Genomic DNA, 16,981 nt, shown 5'->3' on the forward strand with positions numbered 1-16,981 from the left:
GGGATGGAGGGGGGTATGCAAGAGGTAAGTAGGGGGGCGCTGGGGTCCGGGGCAGGCGCTAAGGCCTGGGGCGGTACCGGGGGTGCCGAGCTCAGGGGCGGGCCGGTGCCGGGCGGGGCGGGGCTCGGGGGCCGTCCCGGCGCATCCCCACGTGCGCGTGACGCGGGCGGGGGCCGGCACCGGCACCGGCACCGGCACCGGGACCGCGGCGCAGCGGAGCGGCGGGAGCGGCGGGGCCATGCAGCCCCCGGCGGCCTCCCCCGGCCCCGCCGCCCCGGCGGGAGCCGAGCTGCTGCGGTGGCAGTGGCGGGAGGTGCAGGCGCCCTGCCTGGTGGCCGCCTGGATCCTGGTAGCCAGCCTAGCCAAGATCGGTGAGTGTCCCCATGTCCCCACCCGCTCCGGTGCCTCGGGAGCAGCCGTGCCCACCCCCGGGCAGGCAGGGGGGATGCGGCATCACCGGCGGGCGCAGGGGCACCCAGGACGAGGGGTGTCACCTCACGCCGGGACACGGGTCATGGGGACAAATCCGTCTGGTCACCACTCTCAGCTGGGTTGCGGAGGTCGGGGACCACCCCACGTCCTCCGTGCCCTGCCGTGGGATGATGTGCGGCGACGGGGTGAAGGTACCACCCGAAGGAAAAGGTGGGGGCCCGGGCTGTTTTTTCCTGCGAGGGATGGATGGATAGATGGGTGGGCACAGAGGATGGATGGTTCATGAGAAGAGCAGCCCCAAAGGATGTCCCGCATTCCCAAAGGCTGGCACAGCACCTGCCATTGGCAGGTCAGGAAGCCATTGTTCCCCCACAGCCCCGGGGAAAGGCTCGGTGGTGGCAGTGCCAGGCAGGACGTGCCCCCAGCAGCCTGGGGTTGGCAGGTGCCTGCAGTCTCCTCCGGTGGGTCACTCTAGATTAGCCTTGGATTCTTGTGCTCCTCGGCACAGGACCACGCAGCCGGGGGAGGCTCTGCTGTGAGAGGCTGCGTGGGAAGGCACAATGAGGATGTGTGTGAGCTGTGCAGGGCTGGGCTCCCCACCAGCATCCAGAGTGCTGGGGAGGGGACACCCGTGCATGGGTGGTAAGCAGGGATACCCAGAGGGCTGGTTCCCCTCAGTGCCCCTGCCTGCTGTGCTGGGCCCAGGGGATGAGATTATGACCTTGAGCCAGATTTTCTCCCACTGTGGGCACAGCCCCTGTGGTGGGGGCACAGACACCCTCGTAGTTTCAAGTTGGATCAAGAAATGTGGGTTCAGAGTTAGGCAGGAGAATCTCTGATCAGCCAGGGATGTGCAGCAGCACTCATTACACAGGGGACAGCTACAGCTGAGACCACCAGCTGGCCTCTTCCTGTCCCAGGCATCCTTGTGGATCTTCCGTTCCTCTCCTTCCTTACCTTCTCGCAAGACAGACCTAAAGCCTCGCGAGGAATGCATTAAAAGGTATCATGAGTTTAAAAATACAACACTCTGCTGTAGCTGTGCCACCTCCAGCTGCCGAGTGCGTCCCTCCTACCTGCAGAAGATCAGAGAGAAAATTCCCTTCCCTGGCTGTTTTCTTCTCTCCGACCTCTCCCCGGAGCTGCTCCTGTGCAGGTTTCCATTGACATGCTGCCCTCAGCCATCCTGGATTTTGTGCGGGTGGGTGCAGGGGGGCCTGAGCTGGGATCATTCCCAAACCCCCAGATCTGCCACATTCTTCCAGGCCTGAGGCTGATGGCCACTCTTGTTTTCTGTCTGTGAGACACAACCTTGATGGCTGATAGCTTCAAGCTGCCAGTAGTGGATCCGGTGGGTCCAATGGATACTCAGAGCCTGGAGCCAATAGCGACACCCAGACCTGGAGGCAGCACCCTGCCATGGGTGTCCCCAGAGATGGCATGTGCAGTCCCCAGGGTGCACAGGAGTCCACAGAGGAGATGAAGCAGAGGTGAAGGATTTTGGGGAGTGGAGAGGGCAGCGCCAGCTGTGTCAGCCGTGGGCACTGGGCATAGGCTGGCATGAGGATCCGTTGTGGTTGTGGCGCTGGGCTGCCAGCTCACAGCCCTGTGACTGCAGGGGAGGAAGCGGCCCCACGCCTGGGTGATGGGGAAATGACACTGTGGGCTCTGTTCTCAGAGGCAGTCACGATGCTGGGGTGACCCAAGCCAACAAACACCCGGGGCAGGGAAAAACTGGCTTGGGTGTTGCCTTCCTGCACAGCGAGGCATCATCCGGGCCTTGCTGCCTTTTCCATCCACAGTCAGAGCACAGGATGTGGGGAACACAGAAGTGATGAGCATTGCCCCAAACATTCTCCTTTCACATAGCTGCCCCACGGGTAAGAGTTTGCCAGCAGACAGATGTTTTTCTATGCAGCAGAATTGCCATGGGTTGCAAGCATCTTTCCTCGCACCATGGCCTCTGTCTCCAGCTGCTCATGTCTTGGTTTAGGTGTTCTGCTATTTCTGCTCTGCAGGAACAGAGCAGGTTTCTGAGTTATCTCAATGGCAAATCCTTTATTATGGATGCCTGAGTATGGATTATGTCTCTGAAGTTAATTCACATGTGGCTAAGTTACTGTTGCTGTGGGAACCTTTAGTGCTGAAATCCTTGACTAGTGTGTATAAAATTAGAGCTTGTTCTGTCTGTCCCCACTGGCTGCTCTCTGTGACACAGAGAGCTGTGTGCTGCCATTTCCTGGGGAGGGGGCAGCTTTCCCCATCAGCTAGGGGATTTTTGGACAAGCATGATCCTTCCCATTGATTCTTCTCCTTTATTTGACCACGTTTCTGGCTTGATGAAAACAATCATAAAACCATAGAGTGGTTTGAGTTGGAAGGAACTTGAGAGATTATCTTTTTCCAACTGCCCTTCCATGGACAGAGACACCTTCCACTAGACCAGGTTGCTCAAAGCCCCATCCCACCTGGCCTTGAACACTTCCATGGTGGATGACAGCCAGGACCCACGTCCTCACAGCATCCCTGCACGCTCTCCTGGGTCCCTCCAGCCAGCCAGGACATAGCTCCACAGCATGGGAAATGCAGATGGGTTGGCAAAGCAGAGAACAGGGATCTTGGCAATGTTCCTGAGAATGCAGAAAGGGGCTGGACGCCTCGTTCCCTTCTTGAAAACTTCAGAGCTTTGTTCCCGTGGGTGGGAAGCGGCTTCACAGCCTGCTGCAGGCGCTGAGTGAGCACCATTCGTCCAGCGGTGAAGGCAGCTTGTGTGGGGTGAACAGGGCTCTGCAGTGACTTGTGTGGTCATTTAACAGGAATTTGGCCTGGATGAAGCCCAGCCAGCTTCTCCTCAGGCTGTGGGGCTGCTTGGAGGGCTGTAGCGTCCATATCACCACAGCCTCCAGGGCTGTATTGCAGCCCATAGCAGTGAGCAGAGGTGGCTGGGGCTGAGGGGGCTGCCCCAGGCTCTGTGGCTGGGGTGTTCAGTGGCAGAGCTAAGGCAGAGGCTTGGCCTGGGTGCTCTTTCCTATTGAGGTGCTTGGTGTTGGAGCTGCAGATCATGCTGCCCCTGTGCTCACTGCTCTGCCCCTGCCAGCTGCAGCAGTGCTCCTGCTGTATTATGGCAGAGAGCCAGTGCTGGGGCATGGGTGGGGCTTACTGTGCCAAGCAGCAACGTCTTGAGGTCCTCAGCTAAAGGAAAAGTGGCCCTTAGCCTGCCCATTGGGTGGTGGGCTCTAAGGTGTTGCCTCTGGTTGTGAACCAGATTTTTGTCATTGAATTATCTTTTCTAATTCAGAGCTCAGCTGTGGTAAAGGAAAGAAAATCACCTAAGAGGTGCTGGGACAGGAAAAAAGAAGAACATCAGGAGGCCACAACCTCAGTTCTCTGGCTGTCCACATCTCAGGGGCACTTCTCTCCCAGAAAGATAGAGCAGGACCAGGACAGGTTCAGAGGAATATGATAAGGGCACAGAGACATGGAAACCAACTGACGAAGTACTGCCTGCTTCTGGGCTCCTCTCCAGGTCTACACCACTGGAGACAGCACCCTGGGCTAGGCAGATATTATGGGCTGTCCATTGGGGTTCCAAGGAGGGAAGCAGCTGAGTGACCCAGGGTTGGTGCATGACTATAGCACAACTTTCCTTCTGGAGGGGTAGCTTGGCACAAGCAATGGGTAGCTTTAGTCCAGCTAAAGGGCTTTAGGGACTGGGTTTTGGGGTTGGCAGCAGGGCTGAGCTTGCAGACAAGTAATGGCTCAGAGCCTCCCCTGGTGTGTCTTGTACCTGCTGGGTGTACAAAGAGGTGGCTCTCAAAGTGCTTGGAGGAACCCACTCCCCAGGAGATTTAATTCATGTGATAGAGCTGGTCTGGATGTCACAAGTGATGGCAGAACTCAGTGATGGGGGGACAAAATCACTGTGACCCTCAACAGCCTTTCCCCAAGCAATGCCCTTTTGGAGGGGCAGCAAAAATACAGCACCTTGTGCTAGGAAGGAGGAAACCCCCAGGGGGGTTGCCTGCCTGGAAGCTGGACTGATTTGGGATTACACAGCACACCCTGACGTGGGGGACAAGGGTGCCTGGAGGAATGAATTCCCTGTGCTGGCTGGTGTGGCATCCTGCTGGCTTGTGCCTGAGCACAGGCTCACTGCCACATTACTGATGGATGAATACCAGGGCATCCTCTGCTTGCTTTAGAAAATACATCCTGTTTCATGGCAGCTTAAGATTTGGCCCAAACCTTGCATGGGATAAAGTGATTATTCCAAGCATCTCTAAATCTGCAGCTCCTCAGTGCCTGTGTTTTTGCATGCAGGTAGGTTAGCTGGCGCTGAGGGAGATTGTGCTGGGGCATGGCTTGTGCTGCAGTGGTTTGCATGCTGCTCTGGCTGCTTGCTCAGACAGATGCAAACAAGGTCACCCTGGCACCAGGGCTGAGCATCCTTGTCTCTGAGTGGGGTAACATGTCCTGGTGTACCAGGATTTCTTCACTTGAACAGCAGCCAGCAGTGCTCGTGACACTGTGAACGTGCTCGCTGCCTGCTTTAAACCTTTAAGTGCAGATACCAGAAGCCAAGAAAAGTAAAATGCCTGACTGATTGGCTTATTAGACAGTGAGAGGGAGAGGGAAATCCTAAAGAGTCAGGGACCTGAAATCCTGACCTGGCAGGTAGCTGGAAGGTCTTTTGTGCACATGTAGCCATGAAGCAGCCTTTCCATAGGTGCTCCCTTGTTCTCCTCCTATCCATCATATATCACCCATCCCTTCTGTGAAGCCTGTGGATTTGGGATACTCTGTCCATGTGCCTGTTTGGCTAATGCTTTCATTCATCTTCTTTTTCTAGTTTTCCACCTGTCGAGGAAAGTGACATCTGTTGTCCCGGAGAGCTGCCTGCTCATCCTGCTGGGCCTGGGCCTGGGGGGCATCGTGTTGGCCGTGGCAAAGAAAGCTGAGTACCAGCTGGAGCCCAACATGTTCTTCCTCTTCCTTCTGCCCCCAATTGTCCTGGACTCGGGGTACTTCATGCCCAGCCGGCTGTTCTTTGACAACATTGGTGCCATCCTCACCTACGCCGTGGTGGGCACGCTCTGGAACTCCTTTGCCACCGGCACCGCGCTCTGGGGACTGCACCGGGCCGGGCTCATGGGTGGGTGTGCAGGGCTGCCCAGCTTGGACCACATCCCTGACAAATAGGTTGGAGGTGCAAAGCGCCCTCGGTTTCACAGCCCACTGCCTCTCCCTGCTGTGGATTCCTAGGAATTACAGCCCGAGCAGGGTCCTGACATCCTGGGAATGGTGCTCCGGCAGGACGGTCAAGTGTGCAGGACAGACGAGCCCTGCTTGGCACTGAGCTGACTCATGTCTTTGCTATTTTTGTCTGCTGACCTTGGCTAGCTTTGCTGGCTTGCTGCCGTGTTCCCTGTCCTTGGCTGGAGCCACTGGCTGGCCTGGGCTGTGTTTCGGGCTCTCCTGAGCCCTGAGGAGCCACTCGATGCCTGGACCTGAGGTGGGGCTACTGAGCCACATTTAGTGGTACCTCCTGGAGGAGCAGTGATGCACCTGGGTGCTAACAGGGACGTCCCTCATGCTCCTTTCATGTTGCAGCAAGAATGCACTGAGTCCCACTTTTCTAGGGGCATCTCAGAGGTCTGGGAACACTTTTGGGCTCATCCCACTGCATTCCCAGTTGAGATGCTGAAGTCAAGTCACTGGGATCAGATGAGGGACAGGCTTGTTTCTGCCTGGTGAGAGGGGCGCTGGGGTGGCTGGTTTGCCTGACCTTGGTCCTTCTTTCCTAACAGATCCAGGTGTTGAAGCTGGGCTGATGGATTTCCTGCTCTTTGGCAGCCTGATTTCAGCTGTGGACCCTGTGGCAGTCCTGGCTGTCTTTGAAGAGGTCCACGTTAATGAGACCCTCTTCATCATTGTGTTTGGCGAGTCTCTCCTGAATGATGCTGTCACTGTGGTGAGTTGCAGCTTGGGGGACTCTAATGTTGAGCCCTACATGGTCCAAGGTGCTGGAATTCCCCAGGATGAGCAGAGGATGCAGGTGACATCCGTGAGCTGGGGGCAGACCCATGCCATTCTCTCTTAGCCTTTCTTCTCTCCTGGCCATGGGAGACTGTACCTGCTGAAATGAGCTGTTACCTGACAGGTTTGGGGTGGAAGATGCCTCTTCCACAGGATCCTTCCTGTCCTGCATTTCTCAAGGGATTTGCCTTGCCTGCAGGTGCTGTACAAGGTCTTCAACTCTTTTGTGGAGCTGGGCCCAGCGCACATCCACGCCACAGACTACATGAAGGGGGTAGGTGAGTAATTGCCACACCAGCCCCTCTACATCTTCCTCTATTGTGGAAGTGGAGCAGGGCAAGCACAGGAGCCACTCTCCTGTAGGGTGGGCACTGAGCACCTCAGCTCTGTCATCTCCATGTGTCACATGCCAGCCATCAGCACAGAACTGCAGAATTGTTTGGGCCGGAAGGGACCTTAAAGACCATCTTGTTCCAATCCCCTGTGCCATGGGCAGGGACACTTTCCACTAGACCAGGTTGCTCAGGTCTTGAACACTTCCAGGGATGGCACATCCAGTCTGTGCCAGGCCTCACCACCCTCACAGGGATGACTTTTTTCCCTAATACCCAATCTAATCCTGCCCTCTGTCAGTTTGAAGCCATTCCCCCTTGACCTGTCACTCCATGTCAATGTCAAAAGCCCCTCGCCAGCTCTTTTGGAGTATCCTTTAGGTACTGGAAGGGCTTCTGAGGTTCCCCCAGAGTCTTCTCCAGGCTGAACAACCCAAACTCTATCAGCCAGTACCCACAGCAGAGGTGCTCCAGGGGATGCTTTGGGATCATCCAAAGCTTTGTGCTTCATGGGATGCTTTGGAGGGGACCTGGGTGTGAACATGGCTCTTGGCCAGCCCACCATGGCATGGCTGTGGGGCACAGGAGCTGGGCTCACTTGCTCATGATTCAAATGAGACTTCTCCTCCCACCAGCCTCCTTCTTCCTGGTGAGCCTGGGGGGCACAGCCGTGGGGCTGCTCTTTGCCTTCCTGCTGGCGCTGATCACGCGGTTCACCAAGCGCGTGCGCATCATCGAGCCGCTCTTCGTCTTCCTCCTGGCCTACGTCGCGTACCTGGCTGCTGAGATGGTCTCACTCTCTGCCATCCTGGCGTGAGTACCGGGGTGTCCCCCAGGGGAACCCAGGAAATTGGGGTTGCACTGCTGAGCAGCAAGAGGCAGTGAGTAGACCCGCTCCTCATCCCGCCATAGGGCCATGCCAGCTCCTTCTGCCCCTCTGCAGAGTCACCTTCTGTGGGATCTGCTGCAAGAAGTACGTGGAAGCCAACATATCCCAGAAATCCCGCACCACAGTCAAGTACACCATGAAGACACTGGCCAGCAGCTCAGAGACCATCATCTTCATGTTTCTGGGCATCTCGGCTGTGGATACCTCCAAGTGGACATGGGACACAGCACTGGTGCTGGGCACCCTGTTCTTTATCCTGCTCTTCAGAGCTGTGGGTCAGTCTGTCCTGCTGTGTATGTGGCCAGTAGCACACAGCCCTTTTCATGCCAAAAAGGGATATTGCCCAGGAAAGGTTGGGGCACAAGTCCAACCATGGATCCTGGCTGGGAGTTTGTGCTGTCTCCTGGAGCAGGCAGGGTTCTCACAGCATTCCAGGCTCTCCTCCTTCTTCCCCAGGTGTTGTTCTCCAGACATTTGTGCTCAACCGCTTCCGCCTCATCCCCCTGGACAGGATTGACCAGGTGGTCATGTCCTATGGTGGCCTCCGTGGGGCCGTGGCCTTCGCCCTGGTCATCTTGCTGGACAGGGAAAAGGTGAAAGCCAAGGACTACTTTGTGGCAACGACCATCGTGGTGGTGTTCTTCACTGTCATTGTGCAGGTGAGGATGGGCGCTGTGCCCCCCTCCAGTGCCGATTTCTTGCCCCAGAACTGGCCTGGGGACATGTGCTTTGGGAAAGTATATTTTTTCAAGTGACCTTTGGTCCTCAATGCTTTCTGGCACCCCATCCATCAGCAGGTGTGCAGAACTGCAATGGGGACTGTTATGATGGTTGGGCCATGGCCCACGTTCTTTTCCCACTGGCATTTTGTTCTGGGACTGGCTCCAGGAGCTCCAGGAGTGCATGCTTGTCCAAGCTGCTCTCTTTACAAAGCTGCTGATGGGCCCCAGCTCTGGCATTCAGCACCCTGGGAAGGGAAGCCACAGGGAGGATGAATATGAGTCTAGGGGAAGGGTGACTGGGGGTGTGCACCATGGCACAGAGGTCAGGTTGGTAGGGGCATGCATGGCTGCCACAGCCACTGTCCCCAGTCACTTCGTGCTGCTTCTGCTCCCCATGCCCCAGCCATGCACCCTCTCGCCCTCCCAGTCTTTCCCTTGCCTTCTCCTGCCATTCTAGGGCCTCACCATCAAACCCCTGGTGACGTGGCTGAAGGTGAAGCGCAGTGATCACCACAAACCCACGCTGAACGAGGAGCTGCATGAGCACGTAGGTGATAGTGCCAGCGGCTGCCTGGCTCCCCTCACGTGTGGGGCTGGGCAAGGGCCATGTATGACCTTGGCATCCCCAGGGCACCCACAGCCTTGTCACCACTCACCCTCTTCCCCTCACTCAAGGCCTTTGACCACATTCTGGCAGCAGTGGAGGACATCGTGGGGCACCATGGCTACCACTACTGGCGGGACAAGTGAGTGTCTTAGACAGGATCCTCTGCTGACTCTTAGTGAATGGGAGACACATGCCAGCCACAGGGACGTTTTGGGGTTCTCACAGGAGGACACCCCTGCTGTGGGCAGGGCAGCAGGACCAGGAAGCTTGTATGTCTGTCCATGAGTCTGGATAGGTACCATCTGGCAGAGAGAGGTCAGGCAGGTGTGGCTGGGGATGCTGTGGAGCTGGTATTGCTCGCCAAGGTCAGAACTTGGGGTGTCCATGTTGGTGGCAATGGCTCTCTGCCTCCTCATGGATGGAACTGCACAGGGCACTGAGGAGGGAACAGCCCTGTTCCTGCCTAGGCAGTGTTTATCTGCAGCACAAGGACAGGAAAAGGATGCAAAAAGCCTGTTTCCTGCAGGGGAAGTGCTCCAGCAGGGTGGCCCCTATCCTACTCCCACTGCCTCTCAAAGACCCGGTGGTGTCTGGCTTCCCCTTGGGCAGGCTGAAGGGTGACCATGTCCCCTCCCCTCCTGCTCCCCCTGACCGTGTGCACAGCCAGGTCCTGCGTGCCCAGCCTCCCTTCGCCATACTTGGGACACTCAGCCTTGTGTGGGTAGGTATCCCTTGCCGTGGTACCCTATAGGAGCTAAACTGCCCGTGTCTTCATCTCATGGCAGGTGGGAGCAGTTTGACAAGAAATACCTGAGCCAGCTCCTGATGCGGAAATCTGCCTACAGGCTGCGGGATGAGATCTGGGATGTTTACTACAAGCTGAACATCCGTGATGCTATCAGCTTTGTCGATCAGGTACCAGCTGTAGCGGTGTCCAGGATGGCCCTGGCAGGAGAGGTTCCCCTCATGTATGGCCACATGTGCACCCTCTGGCTGGGCAGTGGGGACCTGCCCATCCCAGCTGGGTCCTTGCTGTCCTGATGCCAGCCTTGTCCTCTCACCTCCCAGGGTGGCCACGTGCTCTCGGCCGCCAAGCTGGCGCTGCCCTCCATGCCCAGCCGCACGTCCATGTCAGAATCATCAGTCACAAACCTCCTGTGAGTACACCCATCCCTCTGAGCTCCTGGAATGACCTCCTTGGACGTCACAGCTGCCCTGTTCCCTGGGGGTGGCTTGCACCAGGGCAGGGCACAATGTGGGCATGGAGCCCAGCCCGTCCATCTCCATCTCCCGGCAGGAGGGAGAGCGGGAGCGGCGCGTGCCTGGACCTGCAGGTGATCGACACGGTGCGGAGCCGGCGGGACAAGGAGGACGCTGCCATGCACCACGTGCTGCGAGGGAGCCTCTACAAGCCCCGGCGGCGGGTGAGCAGTCCCGGGCCGTGGCGTGCGCTGACCCCGAGGGGAGCAGCACCTGCAGGAGGAGCAGGGATGGACGATGCTCTGTGGGGCCAGCTGCTCACCCTGTGTCTCTTTGCCTCTCCCTCGGCCAGTACAAGGCCAGCTACAGCCGTCACTTCATCTCTCCAGATAAACAAGAGCGCCAAGATAAAGAAATCTTCCGGCAGAACATGAAGAGGCGTCTGGAGACCTTCAAGTCCACAAAGCACAATGTCTGCTCCTCCAAGAGCAAGGCCAGGCTGAAGGAAAAAGGCAGGAAAAAGGCAGGTCCTCCCCAAGCTCCTCTTCTTTTCCTAGCTTGAGATTTGATCACCCCAGGATGCAGTAAGAGAGATCCTTTTGGGGTGTAGGTGAGGTGCTGCAGGGCATCAGCAGCTCCAGAGCCAGAGGGGAAAGTGGCTCATCTCTTCTTAGTCTTCTTGATGCTGCATATGAGCATGCAGGTGTTGTGTGTCCCCAGCATGCCATCAGTGCTGTGGGGTGGCTCTTCACTGAGCAAAGCTGTGGAGGAGCCCCAGGTTCATTTTAAAAGAGCACTCAGCATAAAGCAGCCTCAATGTTGGTCCAGATTCAGGCTCAGAAGTGTGGCACTGCACCTCAAATTGAGTCTTATGTGTCTTCTTGTTCGGAGTCTTTTGAAGCCATTGCAGCTGAGCAGTTCCTTGTGGGGCCATGAAGATGCAAAACTTAAGGGCTAGAAACCATCTGCTATGTAGCCAGGGTGGGAAATCTGCATGCTCAATGTTGGCTGGCTCACAGGACCACCTATTGGGTTTAGGGCTTTGCACAGGGCAGGTCCCAGCCAGTTCCTCTTCTTTCACAGAAGAACATCTCTCTGACCAAAGAGGCACCCAACGGGAAGACGCACAGAAATGTCCCCTGGCAGGATGCAGGTAAGGCCAGTGGCAGGTGAGGATGGCAGGTCCTGTCAAGAGGACCTGGTGGCATGGGATGGGAGCACCTGCTGTGCCTGCCCACTGCCAGCTCAGTGGGATGACAGCACCCAGGGTTGCACTAGCAGCAAACCAACCACCTCCATCTGCCTGCAGCTCCTGTCCTGGTGATGGTCAGCTCAGAGGAGGAGGAGAGCGATAGCTCAGAGACGGAGAAAGAGGACGATGAGGGGATTGTGTTCATTGCTCGAGCCACTGATGAGGTCCTGCAGGGAAAGACAACTCCTGGTAGGCACCAATTCTCCATGCTGGGGCAGCTGCCATTGGGTAGCTTGTTCTACCTCTGCCTGTGGAGCAAAGCTGCCTTGGCCTGGGCAAAACCAGTCAGCAGAGCATGGATGGGAGAATCACTGTCCTCTGGGGGCATGGCAGAGCCTCCCTGTGTCCTGCATCCCTGGGCCAGCACATAGTGTGATTCTTGGGGTTGTGCTGCACAGGGAAAGGAATTGGACTCCATAATCCTTGTGGGTCCCTTCCAACTCAGGATATTCTAGGATTCTATGGCCATTTAGTAGTGGTTGGTTCTGCAATGTTTGCAGGGTCCAAGGAGAGACTGAGAGCTGTGCAAGCTCCCTCTCACTGTCCCTCCATCTGCATCTCCAGGCAGCCTGGATGTCTGCCCCAGCCCCTGCATCATCCCTCCATCGCCAACCTTGGCAGAGAAGGAGCTGCCATGGAAAGGAGACCAGGCTGATCTGGCTGTTTATGTCTCCTCGGAGACCACCAAAATTGTGCCAGTGGATATGCAGAAGGCGTGGAACCAAAGCATCTCCTCCCTGGAGAGCATCGCTTCCCCCCCAGGCATCGAGAGCGGACCTCAGCACAGGAGATTTGCCTGCCCTGTGCTGGAGGAGCAACCCCAGTCTGCCAGCCAGGTGATGCCAGAGCAGAGCTCCTGCTTCCAGTTCCCCAGCCACGTGTCCAAGAGTGGCAGGTCACAGAGTGACAGCAGCCCAGATGGTCCTGAGCAGCAGGAGCTGCAGCCTTTGATGGCCACAGAGGAGCAGGGCAGGATGCCACCCACTGCAGAGCCCAGGTGGCTGATGTTCAACAGAGCAAGCCACCTCTGAGACACCCAATCTGTGGATTGGGAAGGGGCTGAGAGCTGCAGACAGGCTATGACCTGCTGACTGCTCTGTCTCGCATTGCAAAGCTTTTGTGTGCCTCCATAAACTCCAGGAGTGGCAGGAGAACCCAGAACTCCTCCTGGAGCTGTACTCCAGGTGTGCTTTGCCCATGCACCTACTGATGCAAACCTGGTCAATAATTGGTCTTTGTGCTGCGGCAGCAGGTACCAGCCCCTGTCCACCCAGGGAGGCACAGATCCCAAACCTCATTCTTCCTCTCTGGTCCCTACAGCAGCTGGGAGGTAAGAGATGTTTCTCCCAGGGCTGGGATCCCAAACAGACTTGATCCTCTCATGGCTGTGCTGCCCTGAGGTGGTGGTTGCTGGCAAGTGGGCTGTGGCTGCTCACAGGTGTAAGAGTATGAGCTGATCTCCAGCTTGACTGTGAGTTGGAGACCTCTGGGAAAAGGGCTGAGAGCAGTTCTGGTGCCCAAGAGCCCACCCACACCCAGTGACTGAGCCATTGACTTCAAGGTGGCCACAGTGCTGGTTCCTCACGGCATGCATGGAGCTCAGCCAGGAGCTCAGAGATAAGCTCCTTGCCACAACAGCCCTGTGTTCCCTGGGTTATGGAGGCACCACAGAGGCAAGGCCATGACTTTCTCAGGACTGGGAGCAGCGCTCCTGGGGTTTGGCTCCAGCAGGAGCTGGACTAGTGAACGCACAGGGACTCCTCTAACAGCCAACCTGCTGTGCCAGCCTCACGCCATCGCCTGGATGTGTTCCCAGCAGCTGCAGTGTTCAGCTTTCTGCCTTTACTGGGAGGCAGCTGCCCTGCATAGCATCCTTGGTGTTCATTCAGCCAATGTCTCAGTCCTTCCTATTGCCTGGGGTGCATCAGCTGGGAGGACTGGCCATGGTGCAAGGAGTGGAGCGAGCAGCAGGTATGAATGTACATCAGGAACAGGGGAGATGGGGGGTGTGAGCAGCATGCATCTTCAAAGGTCTGTCCCCAACACTTGCATCCCAGCCACCCCTGTTCCCTCCTCAGAGGATGGTGGCAGCTGGTGGCCCACACGATGAATTATTTCTGATGTGACCCCAAGGGCCAAGAATTGCTCCCCAGGAACTGCTCAGCACACAAAAGAGCACAATGGCTGGGCACTGGCAGAGCAGGAGGGTTAGAGGTTGTTCCTCTTTGGGAAAACTGGGGACTTGGACTTTTAATGCTCCAAAGCAGATGAAATCCTGCCTTTCCCAGCTCTATGGGTGTGCTGAGACAGCAGGTGCCAAGGGGACACTTGGATGCACTGGGTGGGTGAGCCCAGTGTGGAGCAGGTGAGCTGGTGGGACCCCCAGCCCTGTCAGCAGGGCTCAGCAGAGGCCCTTCAGCTCTGTACCTGTTCCACTAGTTGAGCATGAGGTTTTTAAAAGATTTTTATATAGTTTTGCATTTCTGGTATGACTTATTCTAGTTTTGATTTCTGATATTGGGCCATACTAAATCTCTAGTTGGGTCAGTGTTTTCTGTAGCCATGGGCACCACAAATGACTCAAGACTTAATATATTATTTGCAAGGATATTGTTATAATGTGAAAATATATGCAGAGTATTTTGTAATGTTCAATAAACTGGAGTTGGAGCAGATGTTGTGGTCTGGTCTGTATTGTCAGGGAACCTCTGCCCATCCTGGTTTGGTTCTCCTTTGCAGGCACCAATATCCCTGTGCCTCTCTATTCTTCTCTACTTGAGGCCCCAACACCCCCTCTCTTGATGTGCCTAACTGGATTTCCTGCTTTCCATAAAGTTTGTGGAAAATGTGAAATTCTTTCCAACGAGATGCTTGCCTGCAGCCATCTTAGGCTGTGCAGAGGGAGCAGCCAGTGAGAGACCAGATCCTTCTGCCCTGAGCTGTGGCTTCACAGCCACCAGCATGCTGAGGGCCCACATCTTCCCACGTCCTCTCTCCTTGCCAAAAATATGTTTTAAAGAGATCTGTTTCAGGGTATTCTGGGTCACAGGAGCCTCCTTGCATCTTTGCATTTGCTCTTCCCTAGATCTCACGGTCTCCACTTTTCCTGAAGGAAAGTAAATGTGGTTTACTTGATTCACAAGGTAGATGTTTGGCTTGTATTGAATCTGGCATCCACCATCAACCCCTGGTCCTTTTTGGCAGGGTCAAATGTAGCTTCTAGCCCTGTTAACTTTGCACTGGCCCCTGTGAAAGCTCTTATTCCTTGTGACATTCCCCATCTGCCTTGTATCCCACCAACAACGCTGCTGGCTGAGCTGTGCTCTGCGTGCTGGATCCGAGTGCCAGCATTGCCTGCAGCCACAATTGCCTTGGCAGTGCACCAGGCTGTGTGGGCCAGGTTGTTTCCTGGAAGAGGTGGGTCTGCAGCCTTCAGGTCCTCAGAGGAGGGAAAGCAGACAGCTTCAGGAAATGCTGGGGCTGGTTGCTGCTCTCTCATTCAGATATCTGAGCCTAGCAGCTAACATGTGTGCAGGCTCTCCATGCCAGCAGCTGGGAGCCCCTTCTTCCCACCCTCAACCCCGGCCTTGTTGTGAGCAGGGATGGTGGCTCCTTGCCAGTTTTTATTCTTGTACTTCACTCTCTGTATTTCACCTTAGAGTGTCCTGCCTGCATAGGACTGCTCTGATCCCTCCACTGTAGCAGAGAGTCGTCTCTTTCAGCCTAAAAATACTGAAGTGCTTCAGTGGAAAAACACAAGGAGTGGGCCAAACCACGAATACATGTGCCTAAACTTCTGCTTCTGCAGGACAGAGTAAGGCACAACCACAGGAGCTGCTTGTCAGACTCTAACCCAGAACAACCCTCTGACTGTGACTGTAAGTAACCCCATCCCAGAGCAGACTATCACAGACTTGTCATTTGGCACTCAGGCTTCTGTTAGAGCCTGCCATTAAACCTGCACATTTTTTCCACAGGCATTTGCTTTCTCCAATACTCAGCTCCTCCAGTTCTTCTGTGGTACCAAAACTTGTGAAGTCAGCAGGGGATGTAAGGCAGCTCTGGCATCAGCTCTGTGGAAGAGCTTGGGCAGTGGATTGGTGTTGGCCATCTTACAAGTGAATCTTAAAATCACCACATTGCTTTTGCACAATGCACATTGGAGGGTCAGGTAAATTTCAGACTGGAAAGGGCTTGGGAAGCCCATGGTCCAACCCCAGTTCCATGCAGGGCTGGTAGCAAAGCTAGACCAGGTAGCTCAGAGCCCTGTCCCACTGGATTTGGAATGCCCCTGAGGATGGAGGTGTCAACTCTGTCCCAGAACCACACCACAGCTACACCAGTCTTGCACAGAATGAATTTCTCCTTATGCTCAGTAAATATTTCCACTGGGGCAGGTTGTCCCTGTTACCTCTTGTTCTTCCAAGTGCTTTGCTGGGAAGAGTTGGGCTGTGTTTTCTGTGTGCCACCTTGTTGGTTTTTCCCCTCTGCCTTATCTTCTTAAAACTAGTTTTCTCTGACATATGTATGTGTACATATATACATACATGTATATATCTATATTCTTTTGGGAAGCCCCAGATTGGAGCTAGCACCCAGTTGTGTCTCACAGGTACAAAGTCTAAGAAATCATAATTTTCTTGAACCTGCCATCTTTGTATTCTCTACTGCAGGAGGGTGTGTAGTTGCTGATCCTGCTCTGTTTCTGGAGCACTTTTGACACCCTCTTGGGAGGTTTTCACACTGCTCTACACTGGCAAAAGCAGTGGGAAGTGAGTGAATAGGAGCCAGATCCTCACCTCTCACTCACACAAAGCATGGCAGAGGCTTTGGCCATGCTCATGTTTTCATGGAGAGCAGCAGGAATGCAAATGCAGAGTTCAGGAGAGGTGTTGAGTCTGATTGTATCTGATACAAATATTTTGGAGACACATCAGTCTGTTCCTTGCTCCTGCCTCCTCATGTCCATTTGTCCAGGCATCCATCTCACCTACGATCAGACTTGAACACCTCCCCTGAATCCTGCATTTGCCTTCCCACTCTTCGCACCTGAAGCAGCCATCCCTGCTCCCTGCTTTCACTGGGAGCCTCCTCTGCCTGTTGGCGAAGGGAACAACCCGTTTTCCCTGTGGCATTCCCTCCGGAGGAGGATGCCAGCCCTGCCCCTGGTCAGCCCCGCTGCTGGCTGGTGAAGCTGAGCAGAATTCGCCGGGCTGAGGGATGCGAGCGGGCCGGGATGTGCCGCAGCGGTGACGGAGCCGGGATCAGTCGGCAGCCAGGGCGGATAATGAGGAACAGATTCACTCTGGGCAGTGGTTCCCATGCTGCGTTCCAGGGCAGAGCGGCCAGGATGGGAGAGCCTCTGTGCTCAGCCCTGCATCCCTCCGGCTCGAGTGGAGCCAGCCCCTCGGCTGTGCCCGCCGGCTGCCGGCGCTGAGCGGCCCCGGGCTCCCCGCAGGGCTGGGGACTGTCCCCAGCGGCTGTGCCACCCGGTGCCTTTCCCCAGAAAGC

The 16,981-nt window shown here is 55.9% G+C and overlaps 1 protein-coding gene across 4 annotated transcripts; it reads left to right on the forward strand.

Annotated features, from left to right (window-relative positions):
* The first annotated feature begins 214 nt into the window (after positions 1 to 214).
* Positions 215 to 14,145, forward strand: SLC9A5 (solute carrier family 9 member A5). 4 transcript variants are annotated; one of them, XM_088171961.1, is made up of 16 exons: positions 215 to 371; positions 5,282 to 5,584; positions 6,240 to 6,403; positions 6,668 to 6,746; positions 7,436 to 7,613; positions 7,744 to 7,964; positions 8,146 to 8,348; positions 8,869 to 8,958; positions 9,087 to 9,157; positions 9,804 to 9,933; positions 10,087 to 10,175; positions 10,316 to 10,442; positions 10,571 to 10,741; positions 11,257 to 11,371; positions 11,528 to 11,659; positions 11,971 to 12,266. In XM_088171961.1, exons 1-16 carry the CDS (start codon positions 239 to 241, stop codon positions 12,123 to 12,125), a joined length of 2,361 nt encoding a protein of 786 aa, XP_088028087.1. In that variant the 5' UTR covers positions 215 to 238; the 3' UTR covers positions 12,126 to 12,266. The 4 variants fall into 4 exon arrangements, with proteins under 4 accessions (XP_088028087.1, XP_088028086.1, XP_014736178.1 ...); XM_088171960.1 differs by having other exon boundaries at positions 216 to 371; positions 12,035 to 14,145; XM_014880692.2 differs by having other exon boundaries at positions 216 to 371; positions 11,302 to 11,371; positions 12,035 to 14,145.
* The last annotated feature ends 2,836 nt before the right edge of the window (positions 14,146 to 16,981 follow it).

This window comes from Sturnus vulgaris, chromosome 12 (genome assembly GCF_052056855.1).
Source record: "Sturnus vulgaris isolate bStuVul1 chromosome 12, bStuVul1.hap1, whole genome shotgun sequence".
Taxonomy (NCBI): Eukaryota; Metazoa; Chordata; class Aves; order Passeriformes; family Sturnidae; genus Sturnus; species Sturnus vulgaris.

Bases quoted from the DNA above. Each gene is read 5' to 3' on its own strand.
- SLC9A5 (XM_088171960.1), top strand. From the start codon at position 239: ATGCAGCCCCCGGCGGCCTCCCCCGGCCCCGCCGCCCCGGCGGGAGCC. The intron at 5,585-6,239 runs GTGGGTGTGCAG...CTTTCCTAACAG, and splicing joins GCACCGGGCCGGGCTCATGG to ATCCAGGTGTTGAAGCTGGG. The intron at 9,158-9,803 runs GTGAGTGTCTTA...ATCTCATGGCAG, and splicing joins TACCACTACTGGCGGGACAA to GTGGGAGCAGTTTGACAAGA.